This window comes from Engystomops pustulosus, chromosome 11, assembly GCF_040894005.1.
Source record: "Engystomops pustulosus chromosome 11, aEngPut4.maternal, whole genome shotgun sequence".
Lineage (NCBI taxonomy): Eukaryota > Metazoa > Chordata > Amphibia > Anura > Leptodactylidae > Engystomops > Engystomops pustulosus.
The window spans coordinates 76,657,935-76,679,374 of NC_092421.1; the positions used below are offsets into that span (position 1 = coordinate 76,657,935).

The 21,440-nt window shown below is 43.3% G+C and overlaps 1 protein-coding gene across 1 annotated transcript in view; it reads left to right on the forward strand.

Annotated features, from left to right (window-relative positions):
* Window positions 1–21,440, forward strand: part of LOC140106019 (ovostatin-like) — a 65,036-nt gene that overhangs the window by 34,179 nt on the left and 9,417 nt on the right. The window contains exons 3-13 of the mRNA XM_072130169.1: window positions 518–641; window positions 1,516–1,643; window positions 6,004–6,055; window positions 6,927–7,013; window positions 8,166–8,342; window positions 10,543–10,621; window positions 11,294–11,447; window positions 14,846–14,923; window positions 15,872–16,034; window positions 18,495–18,703; window positions 18,829–19,059. Of these exons, the coding sequence (XP_071986270.1) occupies window positions 518–641; window positions 1,516–1,643; window positions 6,004–6,055; window positions 6,927–7,013; window positions 8,166–8,342; window positions 10,543–10,621; window positions 11,294–11,447; window positions 14,846–14,923; window positions 15,872–16,034; window positions 18,495–18,703; window positions 18,829–19,059 (1,482 nt within the window). The remainder of the gene's footprint in view (window positions 1–517; window positions 642–1,515; window positions 1,644–6,003; window positions 6,056–6,926; window positions 7,014–8,165; window positions 8,343–10,542; window positions 10,622–11,293; window positions 11,448–14,845; window positions 14,924–15,871; window positions 16,035–18,494; window positions 18,704–18,828; window positions 19,060–21,440) is intronic.

Here is a 21,440-nt window from a genome sequence, read left to right on the forward strand (position 1 = left end):
TTCTATTACCATTACCATATTTTTAGGACTATATGGCGCAAAGGATCATAAGGCGCACCATCAATAAATGCCTGATAGGTTCTTATATAAGGCGCACCGGATTACAAGGATGAAGGACCAGCAGGTGGCAGACCTGTGCACAGTTCAAGGCAGCTGTTGTCTGTAAGTACGGTTCATATATAAGGCGCACAGGACTATAAGGCGCACCGGATAAGGCGCACCTGATTATAAGGTTGAATGACCAGCAGGTGGCAGACCTGTGCACAGTTCAAGGCAGCTGTTGTCTGTAAGTACGGTTCATATATAAGGCACATTTGATTTCTGAGAAAATCAAAGGATTTTTTTTGCGTCTTATAGTCCAAAAAATACGGTAGGATATCCAGATATCTACTTCCATTACATATAAGTAACACAATCCTGAAGCTCATGTTAGATCAGGTTTTGCCTTTATAGCTTCATCGGGTCAGAACTCAAGTATCTCCTAACATTAATGTCAATACTTTTGCTTTTCTCTTAGGTCCAGTTTACACTGGGAGTTTCTAATGGTTCTGTGCCGATTCCACTCAATGATAGTAGTAGAATCTGTATTTGTAAAGGACAAAGGGTCTCTCAGAGATGGAGCGTGGATTTGACCTTGTTAGGTAGGATCACTCTGTTATTTTGCTACATTTTTTTAAATTAGAACTTTAACTATGAGAATTATGTTACTTGAAGTCTATGAATTAAGAATCTGCAGTTAGTATGTCATAGAGCAGGAGGAGCTCAGCATATTGTACACAGTGTCCTATCTGCAGGCAGCATGTTATAGAGCAGGAGGAGCTGAGCAGATTGTACATAGTGTCCTATCTGCAGGCAGCATGTTATAGAGCAGGAGGAGCTAAGTATATTGTATATAGTGTCCTATCTGCAGTTAGTATGTCATAGAGCAGGAGGAGCTCAGCATATTGTACATAGTGTCCTATCTGCAGGCAGCATATTATAGAGCAGGAGGAGGTAAGTAGATTGTACATAGTGTCCTATCTGCAGGCAGCATGTTATAGAGCAGGAGGAGCTGAGCAGATTGTACATAGTGACCTATCTGCAGGCAGCATGTTATAGAGCAGGAGGAGCTGAGCAGATTGTACATAATGTCCTATCTGCAGGCAGCATGTTATAGAGCAGGAGGAGCTGAGCACATTGTACATAGTGTCCTATCTGCAGGCAGCATGTTATAGAGCAGGAGGAGCTGAGCAGATTGTACATAGTGTCCTATCTGCAGGCAGCATGTTATAAAGCAGGAGGAGCTGAGCAGATTGTACATAGTGTCCTATCTGCAGGCAGCATGTTATAGAGCAGGAGGAGCTCAGCAGATTGTACATAGTGTCCTATCTGCAGGCAGCATGTTATAGAGCAGGAGGAGCTGAGCAGATTGTACATAGTGTCCTATCTGCAGGCAGCATGTTATAGAGCAGGAGGAGCTGTGTAGCTGGTGCTCTATATGTTTTGCCCCTCGTTCACCTCTATTTCCATTCACAGGTGACATAAATATCACAGCGTCGGCATCAACAACGTTCAATTCTACTTCTGCTAATAATTGTGATGAGAAGTTGAATGATTCTGAGCCGCACTATACAGACACAGTCATGGAAACCATCCGTGTGGAGGTGAGGGCTCGCTGTATCTTTGTGCTTCTTACTCCAATCTCCTCCATGAGCTCCGTGTGTGTCTCTGCTCCTGATAGTGTAGTTTTGTACTGTCTTAGCCATGGAGAGCAGAGAAGAGTGAAGAAATCAGGCGATACCTTTTTGAGGCTAACTGAGTATATTTGATGGTTAGAGCTTTGGAGAATACTAGTTCTCTTCGTCAGACATGATGTTATGCATGAAACAGAAAATTCACAGCATTTTATACACACTAAACAGTGATCATCAAAGGATATTAAAAAAACCTCTAAAACAACAGATTGATAAAAACAGGGACATCTTATTTACAACAGGATGGCAATAAAAACATTAAAAACCTATGAGGCGAGACACATGAGCCCTGGCTCTTATCTGCTTGTGGCCTCCAGGTCAGAGGTCGGAGGTCATGAAGCTGCATGAATGTTAAGACCACTTTGTAAGGTGTTGAATCTCCTCAGTAATTTATACTCCCATTCTTTCCTTTCCCTCTGTGTCTTAAAATGTCCCATTAAAACAGTAATCTGCAAATCTTCCATAGTGTGGTCCTCTCTGGAGAAGTGTGCAGCCACTGGCAGATCTTTCCTTTCTTTTTTAATATCATATCGGTGAAAGTCCATGTGCTGATGGAGTCTCTGACCTGTTTCCCCAACATAAAGGCCTGTGGTTGGACACTGCTGACACATGATAAGTTAGACCACATTAGAGGACCTGTAGGAAAAGGTCCCCCTGTATCTGATGTACCTGCTGTGATTGTGAATGTGCTGGCATGTTTTACACCTGCTTTGCAGGCAGGTGAGGTACCATTTTCTGATGGGGGTCTCAGGGCACTCCGGACAACCAGTTGTTTCAGGTTTGGTGGTTGCCGGAAGGACAGGAGAGGAGGGACTGGAAATATTTCTTTTAATCTTGTGTCTTTATGCAGAATCGGTTGGAGTTCCTTGGCAATGTGACGCAGGATCTCCAGTTGTGGGCTGTAAGTGACTACTAGGGGCACTCTGGCCTCCTGTTGGGTCTCCTTATATTTGAGTAAATCATCTCTGGTGATGGCTGCTGCTTTACCTATTTGGTTATCAGTCACTTTTGGTCTGCAGCCCAACTGGAGAAATTCAGACCTGAGCTCCAGGAGGTGTTTTTCCAGATCTGTCTTGTCTGAACATATACGGTTGTAGCGTATGGCCTGGCTGTATATGATAAACTTCTTGGTCATATCAATAAGTTGCTTCTTGTAGGCCTCTGTTGGATCACTCTCAAGTTTACTATAATGAATGGGGTTAGACAGCTGTCTGTTTGCTTCCTTGATATAGTCAGAAGTATTCATTATGACTATTGCACCCCCTTTGTCTGCAGGTTTTATAATGATATCTGGGTTTGCTTTCAATGATTGAATAGCCCTTTGTTCCTGCAGGGTTAAGTTATTTACTTGTTTCTTTCTTTTCCCCAGGATTTCAGTTTTCACTTTTTTTCTGAAGTGGTCAATGTATGTATCCAGTGTTGAGTTGGTTCCAGATTTGGGGGTCCAGGTAGATCTTTTTGTTGGGTTGCTGTTGAACTGTCCTGTCTCCAAATCTGTGCTGTGAGGAGAGTCTCTGTCATGGAAATATTCTCTGAGTCTTATTTTTCTGAAGAATTCCTCCATGTCATTGCAGAGTTTATTTTTGTCCACAGATCTTGCAGGGCAGAAGGACAGACCTTTGGAGAGAACGGACATCTCATGTTTGTCAGGCTCATAGGAGGAAAGGTTCACAACACAGCTCTGGTGACCTGGCTCAGCACTTGTGCCTGTGGTGATGGAGACTTTTTGTCTCAGTCTCTGGAGCTTTTTCTTTTTGTTGTTGATCATCATATCCTGAAGTTTATGGTAATATAATTGGAGTTGGTCCTTCATCTCTTCTGTATCATGTTCCAGGAGTGTCTTTAGGGCATGTATTTCCTCCTGTATTTTCCTCTTGTTGTTATAGAGAATCTTAATCATGTTGTTGCGCACTATACACTAACATAGCTACAACAACTTTCACCCCACCATCAATCTGAAACTAAGCTATTCAGACAAGGAGATACACTTTCTGGATACCACCATTCAGATTAAAGACAGCCACTTAACCACAACAATATTCCATAAACCTACAGACAGAACGGCCTACCTGAGAAATAACAGCTTCCACCCCAAACATACCAGACAATCTATCATATACAGCCAGGCCATACGCTACAACCGCATATGTTCAGACAAAAAACATCTGGAAAAACACCTCCTGGAGCTCAGGTCTGAATTTCTCCAGTTGGGCTACAGACCAAAAGTGACTGATAACCAAATAGGTAAAGCAGCAGCCATCACCAGAGATGATTTACTCAAATATAAGGAGACCCAACAGGAGGCCAGAGTGCCCCTAGTAGTCACTTACAGCCACAACTGGAGATCCTACATCACATTGCCAAGGAACTCCAACCGATTCTGCATAAAGACACAAGACTAAAAGAAATATTTCCAGTCCCTCCTCTCCTGTCCTTCCGGCAACCACCAAACCTGAAACAACTGGTTGTCCGGAGTGCCCTGAGACCCCCATCAGAAAATGGTACCTCACCCTGCCTGCAAAGCAGGTGTAAAACATGCAGGACATCCGCAATCACAGCAGGTACATCAGATACAGGGGGACCTTTTCCTGCAGGTCCTCTAATGTGGTCTACCTTATCATGTGTCAGCAGTGTCCAACCACAGGCCTTTATGTTGGAGAAACAGGTCAGAGACTCCATCAACGTATGAAATCGCACCGATATGATATTAAAAATGAAAGGAAAGATCTGCCCGTGGCTGCACATTTCTCCAGAGAGGACCACACTATGGAAGATCTGCAGATTACTGTTTTAATGGGACATTTTAAGACACAGAGGGAAAGGAAAGAATGGGAGTATAAATTAATGAGGAGATTCAACACCTTACAAAGTGGTCTTAACATTCATGCAGCTTCATGACCTCCGACCTCCGACCTGGAGGCCACAAGCAGATAAGAGCCAGGGCTCATGTGTCTCGCCTCATAGGTTTTTAATGTTTTTATTGCCATCCTGTTGTAAATAAGATGTCCCTGTTTTTATCAATCTGTTGTTTTAGAGGTTTTTTTTAATATCCTTTGATGATCACTGTTTAGTGTGTATAAAATGCTGTGAATTTTCAGTTTCATGCATAACATCATGTCTGACGAAGAGAACTAGTATTCTCGAAAGCTCACCATCAAATATACTCAGTTAGCCTCAAAAAGGTATCGCCTGATTTCTTCACTCTTCTCTGCTCCTGAGACAGGTGTGAGCGGTTTAGCAGGCAGGAGACGGCAGCTAATGATAGTTACTCTATTAGGAAGTTTATTTTACACATCAATATTCATGTCTATTGAGTTTTTTAAGCCCAAACCCCTCATTTAACCAAACAGTCCTAAATGTGTAAAGTTAAGGGGAACCTGTCAGCAGAAATTTCCTTAATAAACCACTGCCGGGATGTTGTGAATCATCTTAACATGGTCCAGATCAAGTTTCTTTTATAGTGTGACGGCATAAATCAGAAAATGAACTTCAGGAAAATGAGGTATGTGGATGTATCTGGATGTACAAAAATCACAGAGGCGGAGAGCTCAGCACTGAAGTCAAGCTCTCCCTGCCTCAGGACGCCATCTCTGCTGTGATTGACATGATGGGTCACATTTACTAAGGGTCTGAATCACGTTTTTCTGCCAGGTTTTCCAAATTTGACAGTTTTGCGGCGAATCGCCCCGGGATTTTGGCGGACACGATCAGATTGTGTCATGCATGCGCCGAAAAAGGGGGGGCATCGGAAAACCCGACGGATTCGGAAAAATCACGCTATTTAAAAAAAAAGTGTCGCCTGACACGCACTTACATGCACCAGGATGAAGAAGTTGAATTCCATCGACCTCGGCGCAGCAGCAACACCTAGTGGACATCGGGCGCACGACCTTAGTGAATCTCCGGAAGACCCGAATCCTCGCCGGAGAACGCGAATGGACCAGGTAAGTAAATGTGCCCCAATGAAGCAGACTTCAGGAGAATCCATTTCCTATGTCCCTGGACACAAGACTGTGGAGGACCTCAGAGACCTGAGACTGGGAGAGCTTGACTTCAGTGCTAAAGGCTCCACCTCCTTGACTTTATACAAACAATTTACTACTGTGCTTTGGGCTCAAATGTGAGACTCCAACTCCATTGACCCCTGACCCTTTGGGGGCTTCATTTATTAGTTCTGCTCCTATAACAAAGTTGTAATATGTCAACCTTAGCCAAGCCATATAATCACATTGAATCAATAAAGTATCAATCTCTTTGTTTTTTCTAAAAGGCTGAAGGAATAAAAAGGAAAGTTACGTCCAGTTATCTGGTGATTATGGAAAGTAAGTAGTTAAATAACACGGGATCTACAGATATTTACAAGGATTATTAGAGGGACAATTTCAGATCTGAAATTAAACCTGTCACCAGATTTTACCCCATTAAACCAGCAGCCCCCTCCGGTAAGGGATGAAATGTCTTCTAGAATTCCCTCTTTTATGTGAGATTTCAATGATTTACCTATAAAAAAGAGACGATGAGACGATGAGTAGAGAAGAGTCATGTTTTGCTCGAGATGAGTCAAGTTTAGGGGCAGCACGGGAAGTGTTATTTCAGACAACACTATCTTTGGTTCTAGGGAACCCACAATATTCTGGTGTCAGTTTAAAGATACAAATCTCATCTTTTATATAATATCAGGTTTGTGGTTATATGAGTTACAGAACAAGAGATCCAAGGAGCTAAAGATAATTGGAAATGTGAGCCAGTCCATGCCTTTTGTTTAACTCCCTGTATGACCAGTTTTCGGGAGTGTGATGTGGTCTGAAAGAAGAGATTCTTATCTTTAATATGACACCAGCAGAACCTGCTATAGAACCAAAAATAGGAGTCGGCAACCCCTAAACTTGACTCGTCTCATGTGAAAATGAGATGAGAAGAGTCATATTTGCCTGACTTTGGAGGAGATTTTTTATTATTGGTAAATAGGTGAGATTTTAAATAAAAGAGGGGATTCAAGAAAGGATATTTTTAGACCAAGGGGCTGGTGGTTTAATAGGGAAAAATTTGGTGACAATTTTGTTGCCTCAAAATTAACTTTTCTATATTTTTTCCAAAACTGAAAACATGGTTCATAGGAGTCCGACCCCGACCAGTCAAGAACCAATGGAATATCTCAGTGAGATCTAAACCTTATTCTGTTTTCCTTTAAAGAGTCTCCCACTCGCATCTTTATTACGATAGATATTCCCGTTTTCGAAGTGACGACCGATTCTTTTAAGTTACACTTACAAGTCGTAGGTGAGTTCATTCCCGTGTTGTATAAGAAATGTAATAATAAAATCCTTCCATAATATACAGGCAGCCCCCGGGTTACATACAAGATAGGTTCTGTAGGTTTGTTCTTAAGTTGAATTTGTATGTAAGTCGGAACTGAATATTTTATAATTGTAACCACAGTCACAATTTGTTTTGGTCTCTGTGACAATTGGATTTTAAAAATGTTGGATTGTCATAAGAACCAGGATTAACAATAAAGCTTCATTACAGACGCCTGTGATATCTGTTACAGCTGATTATTGTAGCCTAGGACTAAAGTACAGGAAATTACCAATATCCAGAGATCCGTCTGTAAGTCGGGTGTTCTTAAGTAGGGGGCCGCCTGTATACATAACCCATAAAATGAATGCACAATAGACCATCAATATCAGATTATTTTGGGCTGACACCAGTCTTCCAGTGACAGCTGGAAGCCACGATTACCGTCATTGATGGGAACTGCAGGGATGTCGCCCAGTGGCTTCAGGATATGGAGTTGACTACTCACAGATCTATTTCTAGAGTTTGCTGGGGATCCAGTTGTCAACCCCCCAACACTCAGGGGGAAACCATCAAAATAGATTGTTGCCCACCCCTTTGACCTTTTTACCCCTTTGTTGCTTCCTGATGATGGCGAGCACAAACGCCAAACCCGGGTGCCTAGAGAGCGACACCTAACCACAATGGGGCAGATTTACTTACCCGGTCCATTCGCGATCCAGCGGCGCGTTCTCTGCGGAGGATTCGGGTCCGGCCAGGATTCACTAAGGTAGTTCCTCCGACGTACACCAGGTGGCGCTGCTGCGCTGAAGTACATCGGAGTGCACTGAAGTTCACCGTCCTCCGCTGGGTGCAAGTAAGCGCGTGTCAAGCGACACTTTTTTTTTAAATGCGGCAGTTTTTCCGAATACTTGGTTTTTTTTTACGGCCACGCCCCGCGATTTCTGTCGCGTGCATGCCGGCGCCGATGTGCCACAATCCGATCGCACTCTCCAAATTCCCGGGGCAATTCAGGGAAAATCGGCGCAAATCGGAAATATTCGGATAACCCGGTGGAAAAAACGCGATTCAGGCCTTTAGTAAATGAAATGGTGTATTCGCATAGTACTAATGTTTTTTTTTCACCCCATTTAGGTGACGCTGTCGGACCTGTGTGGAACAATTTTAACAAATTGTTGATGATGCCGGATGGATTCTGCCAGCAAAACCTGGTACGACTGCTCCCTGTCATGTATTATGTCAACTATCTCACAGCAATGGATAATTTAGATGATGAATTTTTGGAAAAAGCTAAAAATGAGTTGGCTGCCGGTAAGTAAGATCTTCTCAGGTGTTATTCTGAACATAAATATATATATAGTCAATTTTAGTCTTTATAGTTATATATGAAATGTGGATAATCCCCTTATTCGGATGAGATCATTGGTCAACATCTGCTGATTCTTAGTTACTCATATATGAGACACATGCACCTTACCCAGAGCCCACCCCATCTGTAGCCATACAACTTTTATCAAGTATTCTGCTATATAACAGCAATTGATATTGTGTAGACTTTATCAAAATTCCATTGTACCTCTTTCCATATAGATTTAGAACCAAGACAGAGAAAAAGATGCAGGCAGATGAGCTGCCCATGACCCCTTTCCCTTTCTACGGATTGTGCTAACCTGCAGGGACAACTGGATGACAGTCCCTATTCTGAGTATGTGACCAGAACCAATGACAAACAGAGAGGAACAGACACACAAATAAGCAGACAAAAGCAAAAGTCAGGTTAACTGGGTCAAAACCAAGATGGCACTGAGGTACAGAATTATGAGGCAAGGAGTATTCAGATAACAAAGCAAAGGTCAAAATCCACAGCAAGCAAAATAGAGACAATAACCCTACAAATAGCCAAAGACCAGTATAAACAGCAACTGAATGAATGAGCAGTTACATGTGGAGTTTCTAAATGATCCCTACCCCTGTCTAATTGCCCAGACTGTACTAACCTGCAGTGGACAATTGGATGACAACCCCTATTCTGAGTATGTGTTCAGAACAGATGAAAAACAAACAGAGAGAAACAAAAACACGGATAGGCAGACACAAGAAAAGTCAGAAAAACCAGGTCAAAACCAAGACAGCGGTGAGGTACAGAATTATAAGGCATATGCAGATAACAAAACAATGCTCAAAAGACACAGTAGTACTACATGTAGCCAGAGTCTAGTATAACAAGCAGTTATATGTGTGGTTTCTGAACGCCGCCCCTGAAGCTGATTGGTTCAGCCGTCCATCACTCAACCCACAACTGACACACCTCACAGTTCTCCCCAGCTTTCCAAGGGGCATAAACCCAGCTGAGCCATGGAAAATAAACTCTATAAAGAAAGCTTCAACTGTAGATCTCTATGGAAAGCATCAAAAGCAAAACACACAATTGTACTATTGCTTTCATGTAGGAAATCTGTTAAATGTGAAGCAAGGAACGTGGTGCAATTTTCTATCCTCATCAGCTGCAATACACACTCCAAACAGAGTGGCAGAAACATGGATGAACTTCACAACGCAGTCATGTAGAGACCAGAAATTGGAAACATGGGACCCACATTCATTGAGGGTCCCATTACTTAGCACCATTTTCTGTGGATAGAATAAATGATATGTATGTCAGTAAAATAACCCATTCAAGTGATTTCTGGGATACAACATCTGTAGACATAAAGATCTCAGAAAATAGCATGTTTTTTCCCCAAAAAAACTCTATCTTAAAGGAAATCTACCACCGGTATATGTTCCAGGTTTTTACAAAAAGGCTTTTAAAATTATGCAGATGAGCCTGAGGGTCTCCAGGCTCCATAGGTGTTATTGGAGCCTGGAGCCCCTCAGGATCATTTGCATAATTTTTAAAGCATTTTTAAAAAGAAAAAAAAAACAAGGGCATAAGAAGCTTGAAGAAGAGCAGATCCTGGCAGAGGGTGCGCACACCAGTATGTCAGTGTGCTTGATTTACAATCCTTCATCCTCATGGTAGATGTCCTTAAAGAAATTTTTATAACAAAGACATTTGGGCTCATTTACTAAGGGTCCGCGGAGCGCATTTTCGTTGGAGTTTCCCAACGATTTCCTATTTTTGCCGAATTGCCCCGGGAGTTTGGCGCATGCACTTGGAGTTTGACGCATCGTCGGCGGCTTGCACATGACAGAAATGGGGGGGGGGGCGGCCGTTGGACAACCCGACGGATTCGGAAAACGCACGGTATTTAACATTTAGAAATGTGTCGCAAGACACGCACTTACAAGCACCGGGAAGAAGAAGGTGAACTCCGACGGACCTCGGCGCAGCAGCGACAGATGCAGGAACTCGGGCGCATGAGCTTAGTGAATCGCGGCAGACCAGAATCGCACCACGGGATCGCGACAGGACCGGGTAAGTAAATCTGCCACATTATCTTCCTTACTTTTCAGTGTAAACAATTGGTTAAATTATAACAAAGTCATGTTGTTGTCCTTTTACTCGTAGGATATGCTCGTCAACTTGCCTGCAGAAGGGGAAATAGCGCATATTCTTTATTTCGGAATTCAAATGTTCCAAATTCATGGTAAGGGTAGAGCGATGGCTGAAGCCTAGTGTCAGTGAGCTGCAACAAAAGGGTCAGGACATCACACTCTTTGCTATGGATACATCTCTTGCTTTTCTTTTCTGTAGTTTTGGTATATTAGATTTTTTTTGCACATTTTTATGTACATTTTTTATATTTATTGTGTCATTTTATTGTGATGATCAGAACTGTATAAACCACTATTTAGCTGTCTACCCCAGATCTTTTGCTCTGCTGTGAGCATTCTTGTTATTCTTTTAGTGTGTGTGTGTGTCAGATGTGGTCTGAGTGATGGAAGACTGAACCAATCAGCAGCTATTCCGGCATCTACAAACTCCATATATACTTAGCTTTCAGTTCACTCAGTGTGGTCTCTTGATACTTGGTACAGATATTGCTGTGTACTCTGACCCTTGTTATGTTTTTGACTATTATTTGCCTCATGATTTTGTACCTCGCCACCATCTTGGTTTTTGTCCTGACTGTGCTTGTGTATGTCTGTGTTTAGTTTGTTTGTAATTAGTTCCAAGTACAAATTCAGAGTAGGAAATATCAAGCAGTTGCCACCTGTGAGTTAGTGCTGGGCCTGGCCAGTAGGCAGGGATAGAGGTGGTGAATTAGCTCAGGGCCTGCACCTGTTCCTTTTTTTGACAGATGCTATTTATTCATCAGGTTGACTATAGACACGTTCTTTGCGTTCGAAAAAATTAAGAATCTGACTTTTGTGGATGAAAAAATTCAGCAAAAGACGCTGTTATATCTCAGGAGCCTTCAAAATTCAGAAACCGGTTGCTTCAGTCCAACTGGGTCATTTTACACCATCCAGGTAACATGCACTTACATCTTGTTGTCTCTGTTATAACTGGTAAAACCACAAGGTAACTCAGATATGTTATTGCATACTCTATTTTGAAAGTACTATATATACTCGAGTATAAGCCAAGTTTTTCAACACAAACAATGTGCTGAAAAAACCTAACTCAGCTTATACATGAGTCTATAATGAAAACAAACTCTTTACTCACCTTTCTGACGCCCCCGAGCAGGTCCTCTTCTCTCTTGCAATGCTCCGGCTCCGTGTCCCTCTGTGATGCCATTGCACACACAATTATCTCAGCCACTTGCCGACATCATAGTGTGTGTGGCGATGGCAGTGCACGTACACTATGATGTCAGCAAGTGGCTGGAGTTAAGAATTTGTTTTTCTTATTGGCTGGGCATACCTCGGGTAGGGGGCTTGCTATATACTGTGGGCAGTGGCTGCTGGCTATATACTGGGGGTATGGGCAGGCTGGCTATATACTGGGAGGAACAGGCTGGCTGGCTATATACTGGGGGGCAGGCTGGCTATATAATGGGGGACAGGGGGCTGGCTAGCTTTATGCTAGAAGGTGTTGGCTGGATAGCTACGTATATACTGGGGGGCAGGCTGGCTATATACTGGAGGACAGGGGGCTGGCTAGCTTTATGCTAGAGGGCATGGGCTGGATAGCTACCTATATACTGGGGGGGTAGGCTGACTATATATTGGGGGACAGGGGGCTGGCTAGATTTATGCTAGAGGGCATTGGCTGGATAGCTACCTATATACTGGGGGGCAGGCTGGCTATATACTGGGGGACAGGGGGCTGGCTAGCTTTATACTAGAGGGCATGGGCTGGATAGCTACCTATAAACTGGGGAGCAGGCTGGTTATATACTTGAGGATAGGGGACATGGGTTGGCTATATAATAGAGGGCATGGGCAGGATGGCTATAAACTGGGGGGGGGCAGGCTATATACTGGGGGCATGTGGTGGCTGGCTACATACTGGAGGGAGAGGACTGGCTGGCAATATACTGGCTGGAGGCTGTGAGCAATGCATTTCCCACCTTAGGTCTTACTCGGGTCAATTGGTATTCCCAGTTTTTTTGTTAAAATTATGGGGCACGGCTTATACTCGGGTTGGTTATACTTGAGTATATATTTTATTTATTATCAATTGTCTATTACCGGAAGAGAACAATTGTCTTGTACCATCCTTTTGAAGGTAGTTCTTGCAAAAATAGAGTTTCCTATTCAACAGCCTTTCAAACCACATGTAGCAAAACCTTTGAGACAGACTATGGTTAGGTAGAAGAAAAGGCAACTTGAATAAAGATGTTCCTTCAGTGGCCTCCTAAACAGCAACGGATGTGTACAGATGCCATGGACCATGAATGGCTCCGTGGCTTTTCACAATAGTATTCCACTGTATTTACTCTGACTCTGGCTTTACCATGTACAGTAAGCATAGATATCTGTTGACTTCCTTGAAGGCCTAGGATGGAATATGCCTCAGATCTCCATAGATTGCCACCATATCATTTCCTATTGAAGACGTACGGCACCAAACATCATGCATCATCAGAATCTTTTATTAACATCTAAGTAAGTTACAAACTTACAAAATAACTAATGTAAAATCTGCATATAAAAGCAAGTCAGCCAAACACTTGGGAGCCCAACCTAGTTTTTGCCATGGTAGCTTCTTCCAGCCATGTCTACAAGTCTTCCCCTTCCATTTTTATATGATTCCAGCTCTTTAGTTTCAGAACAATTAATTTCAGAACATAATAATCTTACAAGTTATATCTCACAATATAAGACCACATTACCGATTACCGATGTATCGGTTTTTCCATTTTGTAAATTAAATTATAGTCATTTTATTTGGATGCCCCATTATGCTGCTGATCAAGAACAGACAAACATTTAAAAAAGTTAAGAACAGTCACAGAGAGTAAGCCCTAAAACTAAATCCTTTCAGCTGTCCCTACCTACTTGTCTATCCTATCTTAGACAGTAGGTGGCAAGTGTTCTTCAGTCTCTTCCTGCTCCAAAGTGAAAACTGAGGAAAAACAGGGTGAAACAAATGCAGAAGAATGGTCACACACGTATGGGTCAGAACCAAAAGGACAATGCAATACTCAATCGAGAGACAGACGGTCAGAGGCCAAGCAATACAATACAAAATAAGGAAGGCTGGAAAACACTAGTAAGCTTCAAGGAAGACTTAAAGGACATATATCATCAGATCAAGGATTGAAAACCAAGCACACTGACATACTGGTGTTTGCTTTTAAAATTATGCAAATGAGCCTGAGGAGCTCCAGGGTCATTGTGAAATAATGGAGCCAGGAGCACCTCAGGCTCATTTGCATCCTTTTCTTAAAAACAAGGGTATAAGAAGCTAAAAAAACTGAAGATCCTACCAGAGGGGGTCACACCAGTACGTCAGTGTGTATGGTTTAAAATCCTTGATCTGGTGGAAGATGTCCTTTAAAGAAAACCCAGGGAAGTGGGCGGATATCAGAGCCCGTCTCTAAATAGTAATTAGACCAACCCATAAAATCCAGACAACGCCAAGTGAGTCTGCCGGAGTTCACCTTTTTCTTCCCGGTGCATGTAAGGGCTGATCTTGCAACACAAATGGTATTATAAATTCTGCGTTTTTTCCGAATCCGTCGGGTTGTCCGACGGCCGCGCCCCCCATTTCTGTCACGTGAAAGCCGATGCACCAAAATCCAATCGCATGCGCCAAAATCCCGGGGCAATTCGGCGTTAATCAGAAATCGTTGGGAAACCCGACAAAAGTGAGCGATTCGGACCCTTAGTACATGAGCCCCAGTGTCAATAACAAATGTATATTCTAAGTATCCATCCATTTTGCATTTCAGTAGTCGAAATCTACTGGATCCAAACTAACCTTAAGGGGCACATTCTGAGAAATAAGGACAGGGTCTTTCCAAAAATTATAATGTCCTCTCTTCGGAATCTTAGATTATTTATTTAGAGTCAGTTGAGTGCTGGGGGTACAGAAACAATGAGGACAAGGGCTGGAGGCCAGTGGTAGAGGGAATAAGCAGGTGAATAACTAGAAGAAGACGACACAGGTGAGCATTGGCACAAGGAAGACCATCATTACACTCATGAACCCCAATTCCTGGCCATTTTCCTTACCCGTCGCAAAAGTAAACATGAGGGTAACAAATATTATCAACACAGGGTCCAATGTCAAGACGGTTTCCACATTATGATGTAGTAATCAGGACCCTACAAGGGGCCACTCCTGACCACTTTGGGAGACCTCTTACATGACCTAAATTTTTTGGCTACCACCACAAGTATAGAAGTAGATACTCGTTCCTTATTTAAAGGCAAAGTCATTTCTAAATTTCAATGTAATCTCCTTTTTCTCGTAGAACGATGAGCATAATGTTATCCACTTCTCCGCATACGTCCTCATGCGGTTATTACTATCCGGTCAGTACGGCACTGGGGTGAGTAGACCAAGTATAGACTTAGAGCGAAAGGAGACAAGATTTGCATTGTTCTGTTAAAGGAAAATCTACCACTTCTCTGTCTCCCGTTTTCTGCGTAAATATCTCTCGGTAGGTCAAAGTATTCGCTCTGTGCTGCCGAGATTTCCAGCACCCAGTGGGAGTGAGTGAAGGAGCAGGGAGGTGGGGAGAAAAGCTGTGGGTGGTATGTTATAGCTAGATCCCCTGAAGCCCTGAGGGGCTCTGGTGACACCCCCTGGAGCCCCACAAATTAATTTGCATAAAAATATAAGTTCTTTTTAAATGTCATCTACAGGAGCAATTCTCCAAACAAAGATATGGTTGAACTTGATGGACATGTGTCTTTTTTCAACCGTATAAACTATGATACTATTATATATTTCTATTAACGCTGCTGGGATCTGCTGGGATCTACCCCGAGGAATTCATAGTTAATAAACCACAAAGGGGAAGGGGTAGATTTCCATTTTGCATTATTTTATGAACAAGGACTATAATTGGATCACAGACACTCAACCTCTTAGATGCCACTGTTGCGTTCAGCCTTGGCATCTAAGGGGTTGAGTGTCTTTGATCGAATGATAGTCCTCGTGTAGATCATACCAAGGTTCCTACCATTCAGACAGAGATGAATTGTTCCATTCCAAAAAAAACGGCATTTACATATTTCAGTCTATGGTTTATGTCATTAAAAGATCCTTTAAGGGGATCAAAAAATTGCGTTAAATTTTTTTTTCATTTATCACCGGGCTACCCTGATCACTGTCGTGGATTGCCCAAAAACATATTTTTTTTGTCTGTCCTTGTTGATGTCCTCATTATGACGTCATAGCTCCTCCCCCTTTTGGTTGATTAATACCAGTAACAAAGTTTCAGTTTCTTCTTTTTTCCTGCAGTTCAGTGACTCCATATTTTCCTGTGTTGTAGGATACGTTGATAACAAATCTTACGAGGTGTCTGGAAAATGTTACAATGGAGGATGAGAAGATTTACACTCTGGCCTATGTGTTCCATGCTGCAGCCGTGGCCAAGATGCTACCACTATGGGAGAGGTTATACACGTATCTGATGAAGCAGAACATTACTGAAGGTCAAGAAGACCTTTGATTATATAAGCCTAATTAGCATAGTTTAGGGTACATCATATGATAATAAGCCTCTTTACTGTCAGATAGTTGGTCTGGAATCAGAGGAGAAAGCCTAACTCCACCCATCAGACAGCGGAGATCGGACAATGAGGACAGTTATACAGAATAGGAGTAGTAGTTCTGTTCTGTGCCCATATATACAGGATATTAGTAGTAGTAGTTCTGTTCTGTGCCCATATATACAGGATAGGAGTAGTAGTACTGTGCTGTGTCCATATATACAGGATAGGAGTAGTAGTACTGTGCTGTGCCCATATATACAGGATAGGAGTATCAGTACTGTGCTGTGCCCATATATACAGGATAGGAGCAGTAGTACTGTGTGATGCCCATATATACAGGATAGGAGTAGTAGTACTGTTCTGTGCCCATATATACAGGATAGGAGTACTAGTACTGTGCTGTGTCCATATATAAAGGATAGGAGTAGTAGTTCTGTTCTGTGCCCATATATACAGGATAGGAGTAGAAGTACTGTGCTGTGCTCATATATAAAGGATAGGAGTAGTAGTTCTGTGCTGTGTCCATATATACAGGATAGGAGTAGTAGTACTGTGCTGTGCCCATATATACAGAATAGGAGTCGTAGTTCTGTGCTGTGCCCATATATACAGGACAGGAGCAGTAGTACTGTGCAGTGCTCATATATACAGGATAGGAGTAGTAGTACTGTGCTGTACCCATATATACAGGATAGGATTAGTAGTACTGTGCTGTGTCCATATATACAGGATAGGAGTAGTAGTACTGTGCTGTGCCCATATATATAGGATAGGAGGAGTAGTACTGTGTTGTGCCTATATATACATGATAGGAGGAGTATTACTGTGCTGTGCCAATATATACAGGATAGGAGTAGTAGTACTGTGCTGTGCCCATATATATATATATATATATATATATATATATATATACATACAGGATTGGAGTAGCAGTACCGTGCTGTGCCCATATATACAGGATAGGAGTAGTAGTACTGTGCTGTGCCCATATATACAGGATAGGAGTAGTAGTACCGTGCTGTGCCCATATATACAGGATAGGAGTAGTAGTACTGTGCTGTGTCCATATATACAGGATAGGAGTAGTAGTACTGTGCTGTGCTCATATATACAGGATAGGAGTAGTAGTACTGTGCTGTGCCCATATATACAGCATAGGAGTAGTAGTACTGTGCCTTGCCCATATATACATGATAGGAGTAGTAGTACCGTGCTGTGCCCATATATACAGGATAGGAGTAGTAGTACTGTGCTGTGTCCATATATACAGGATAGGAGTAGTAGTACTGTGCTGTGCTCATATATACAGGATAGGAGTAGTAGTACTGTGCTGTGCCCATATATACAGGATAGGAGTAGTAGTACTGTGCTGTGCCCATATATACAGGATAGGAGTAGTAGTACTTTGCTTTTTCCATATATACAGGATAGGAGTAGTAGTACTGTGCTGTGCTCATATATACAGGATAGGAGTAATAGTACTGTGCTCTGTCCATATATAGAGGATAGGAGTAGTAGTACTGTGCTGTGCCCATATATACAGGATAGGAGTAGTAGTACCGTGCTGTGCCAATATATACAGGATAGGAGTAGTAGTACCGTGCTGTGCCCATATATACAGGATAGGAGTATAGTAAAGTGCTGTGCCCATATATACAGGATATGAGTAGTAGTACCGTGCTGTGCCCATATACACAGGATAAGAGTAGTAGTACCGTGCTGTGCCCATATATACAGGATAGGAGTAGTAGTACTGTGCTGCGCCCATATATACAGGATAGGAGTAGTAGTACCGTGCTGTGCCCATATATACAGGATAGGAGTAGTAGTACTGTGCTGTGCCCATATATACAGGATAGGAGTAGTAGTACTGTGCGTTGCCCATATATACAGGATAGGAGTAGTAGTACTGTGCTGTGCCCATATATACAGGATAGGAGTAGTACTACTGTGCTGTGCCCATATATACAGGATAGGAGTAGTAGTACTGTGCTGTGCCCATATATACAGGATATGAGTAGTAGTACTGTGCTGAGCCCATATACACAGGATAAGAGTAGAAGTACCTTGCTTTGTCTGTTGTACTGTATAAATAACATAGGATCAGACACACACAAGAACATACACAGTCAGGCTGTTATTGTCCTTGTAGTCAGGACTGTGTCCAGGGCGGATGCAGATAGAGTTGAAGTAGTGACTGTCAGGACTGCCATGGAGGCTGTTTCATCTGCTCATGCACCATTATCATATAGAAATTTGCAAAATAGTCCCATATTTTTCAAAGCAGGTATACAAGGTATCGCTTCTGCCGATATAATGCATATGGCACCTTAGTACTGCCATACAGTCATCACATCATATTAATAAACAATGCACATCTCTTCTTTGTCTCCCCTATAGGTGGCACCGTACACTGGGAACCCAATGACACGAGCAATGCGCCATTTTATTCCCGACGTTACACTTCGTCGGAGGTGGACATCACAGCTACCATTATATTGGGCATCCTCAGGGGCCACAGAGCTTCTGCAGACATGGATTTGCTTCGCCAAATAGCCACTTGGTTGTCTTTCAGTCAGAGCGCCACTGGTGGTTACATAGCGCCACAGGTATCCCAGCGCTACACAAAGATCAACGCTACGTACATTTGGAATATTCAAAGAATTTGTTAACCCCCCCCCCCCCAAAAAAAAAAAAATTGTAACAGAAAGTCAATGTTGTCTCTTTCTAATAGGACACAATAGTGGCCATCGAAGCCACCACTGAGTATGGCAGATTGGTCTACGTGGAAGACACCAATCTCGAGGTGGATTGCCAGGTGATCTATCGTTACGTCGGTGAAGTCGCTGACGTAAAAGTCAACAATGATAACAAACTGCAGGCTCAGACACATCCGCTGAGTCCATATTTGGTTATCTCATCAATGCAAGTGACCATCAATGGAACAGGCAACACCGTGGTACAGGTAAGATTGCTGACCTGAGTTACCGGATATGGATCATATCACCACATTGAGGGGCCACCATCTTGATTCTGGAGAACCATTGAGGAGAAAGGTTTGACCATCTGATTACAATATCTGAGGCCAACTGTGAACGGACGAGGACTTTGTAACCTTTGCTCTTGACCGGACATGTCCAGATATTTGTGATGTGAAATGAGCCGCTTCACGTGATATATTGCGACTAGAGATGAGCGAACATACTCGTCCAAACTTGATGCTCGATCGAGCATTAGCGTACTCGTAACTGCTCGTTGCTCGGACGAGTATTTCGCCCGCTCGAGAAAATGGCAGCTCCCGCCGTTTTGCTTTTTGGCGGCCAGAAACAGAGCCAATCACAAGCCAGGAGACTCTGCACTCCACCCAGCATGACGTGGTACCCTTACACGTCGATAGCAGTGGTTGGCTGGCCAGATCAGGTGACCCTGGGATAGACTAGCCCCTGCCCGCGCTGCTCGGATCATTCTCTGTCTGGATGCCGCTAGGGAGAGAGCTGCTGCTGGTCAGGGAAAGCGTTAGGGTGTTCTATTAGCTTACTGTTAGGCAGGAGTGATTCTACAAGAACCCAACAGCCCTTCTTAGGGCTACAATAACGTTATACTTTTTTTTTTTATTTGCTTGTGGCTGGGCTTGCTGGCACTAGTAGTGCAGCTAGTACCATATTGTGAGGAATTAGCAGGGGGACTTGCTACCGTTGTGTTTAGCTCTTAGTGACACACATATCCACCTCAAACACCAAAGTGGGAAAATTTATTAGGGGTTTGATTTCAATTAGGCACAGTCTGCCAGTTTCTTTTTATTTTACGTTTCTTTTTTTAATAACTCAGCGTCATCTCATCTTGCATAGTAGTGTGCTGTAATACTTGGCTAGAAAATAGCCATAGGAGAATCCAAACGGCTTACTTACGCCTACAGTAGCGTTATATATATTTGATTTCTGGTTGATCTGCTGGTGGCTGTAGTTGTTGCAGTGCATCTACTAGCAAATTGTGAGCAATTTGGAGTGAGACTTGCGACCACTGTGTTTTGCGCTTAGTGACGCATATATCCATCGCAAAGACCGAAGTGGGAAAATTTATTAGGGCCCGGGGTTGGATTTCAATTAGGCACAGTCTGCCATTTCCTTTTTTATTTTACGTTTATTTTTTTAATAACTCAGCGTCATCTCATCTGGCATAGTAGTGTGCTTTCATACTTGGCTAGAAAATAGCCATAGCAATAGGATAGCATCGTTTGGTTTTAAAAACTAAAAAACACACAAAAAAAAAAAAACACAAAAAAAAGTTAAAAAAAAAATTAAAGTTATAACTCTCATTTTCAAAATGTTTAACCCGAGGGCTAGGGGTAGAGGACGAGGGCGGGGACGTGGGCGTCCAACTACTGCAGGGGTCAGAGGCCGTGGTCCTGGGCGGGGTGAGACACCACCTGCTTATGAGGGAGCAGGGGAACGCCGCAGAGCTACACTCCCTAGGTTCATGTCTGAAGTTACTTGGACTCGTGGTAGAGCACTGTTGAGGCCAGAACAGTGCGAACAGGTGATGTTGTGGATTGCCGACAATGCTTCGAGCAATTTGTCCACCAGTCAGTCTTCCACACAGTCCACCCATGTCACCGAAATCGGCACTCCTCCAGCTCCTGCACCTCAGCCTCCTCCCCCCCAGTCTGCCCCCTCCCAGCAAAATTTGCCATTTGAACCGGCATACTCTGAGGAACTGTTTTCTGGACCCTTCCCACAGTCACAAACCACTTGTCCGGTTGCTGATGAGCAATTTTCCGATGCCCATGTTTTCCACCAGTCGCAGTCTGTGGGTGATGATGACCTTGTTGACGTACTGGAAGAAGTGTGTAAAGAGGTGTCCGACGATGAGGAGACACGGTTGTCAGACAGTGGGGAAGTTGTTGTCAGGGCAGGAAGTCCGAGGGGGGAGCAGACTGAGGGATCGGAGGATGATGAGGTGACAGACCCAAGCTGGGTTGAGAGGCCGGGTGAACACAGTGCTTCTGAGACGGAGGAGAGTCCTCGACCAGAACAGGTTGGAAGAGGCAGTGGTGGGGCCAGACGGAGAGGCAGGGCCAGAGCTGGTGCATCAGCGCCAAATGTTTCAACTAGTGAAGCTCCCGCGGCGAGGGCTAGATTTTCAGAAGTCTGGAGGTTCTTTAAGGAAACACCGGATGACCGACGGACTGTGGTGTGCCACATTTGCCAAACCAGGATCAGCAGGGGTTCCACCACTAATAGCTTAACTACCACCAGTATGCGCAGGCATATGAATGCTAAACACCCCACTCAGTGGCAACAAGCGCGTTCACCTCCGGCCGTGCACACCACTGCTCCTTCCCCTGTG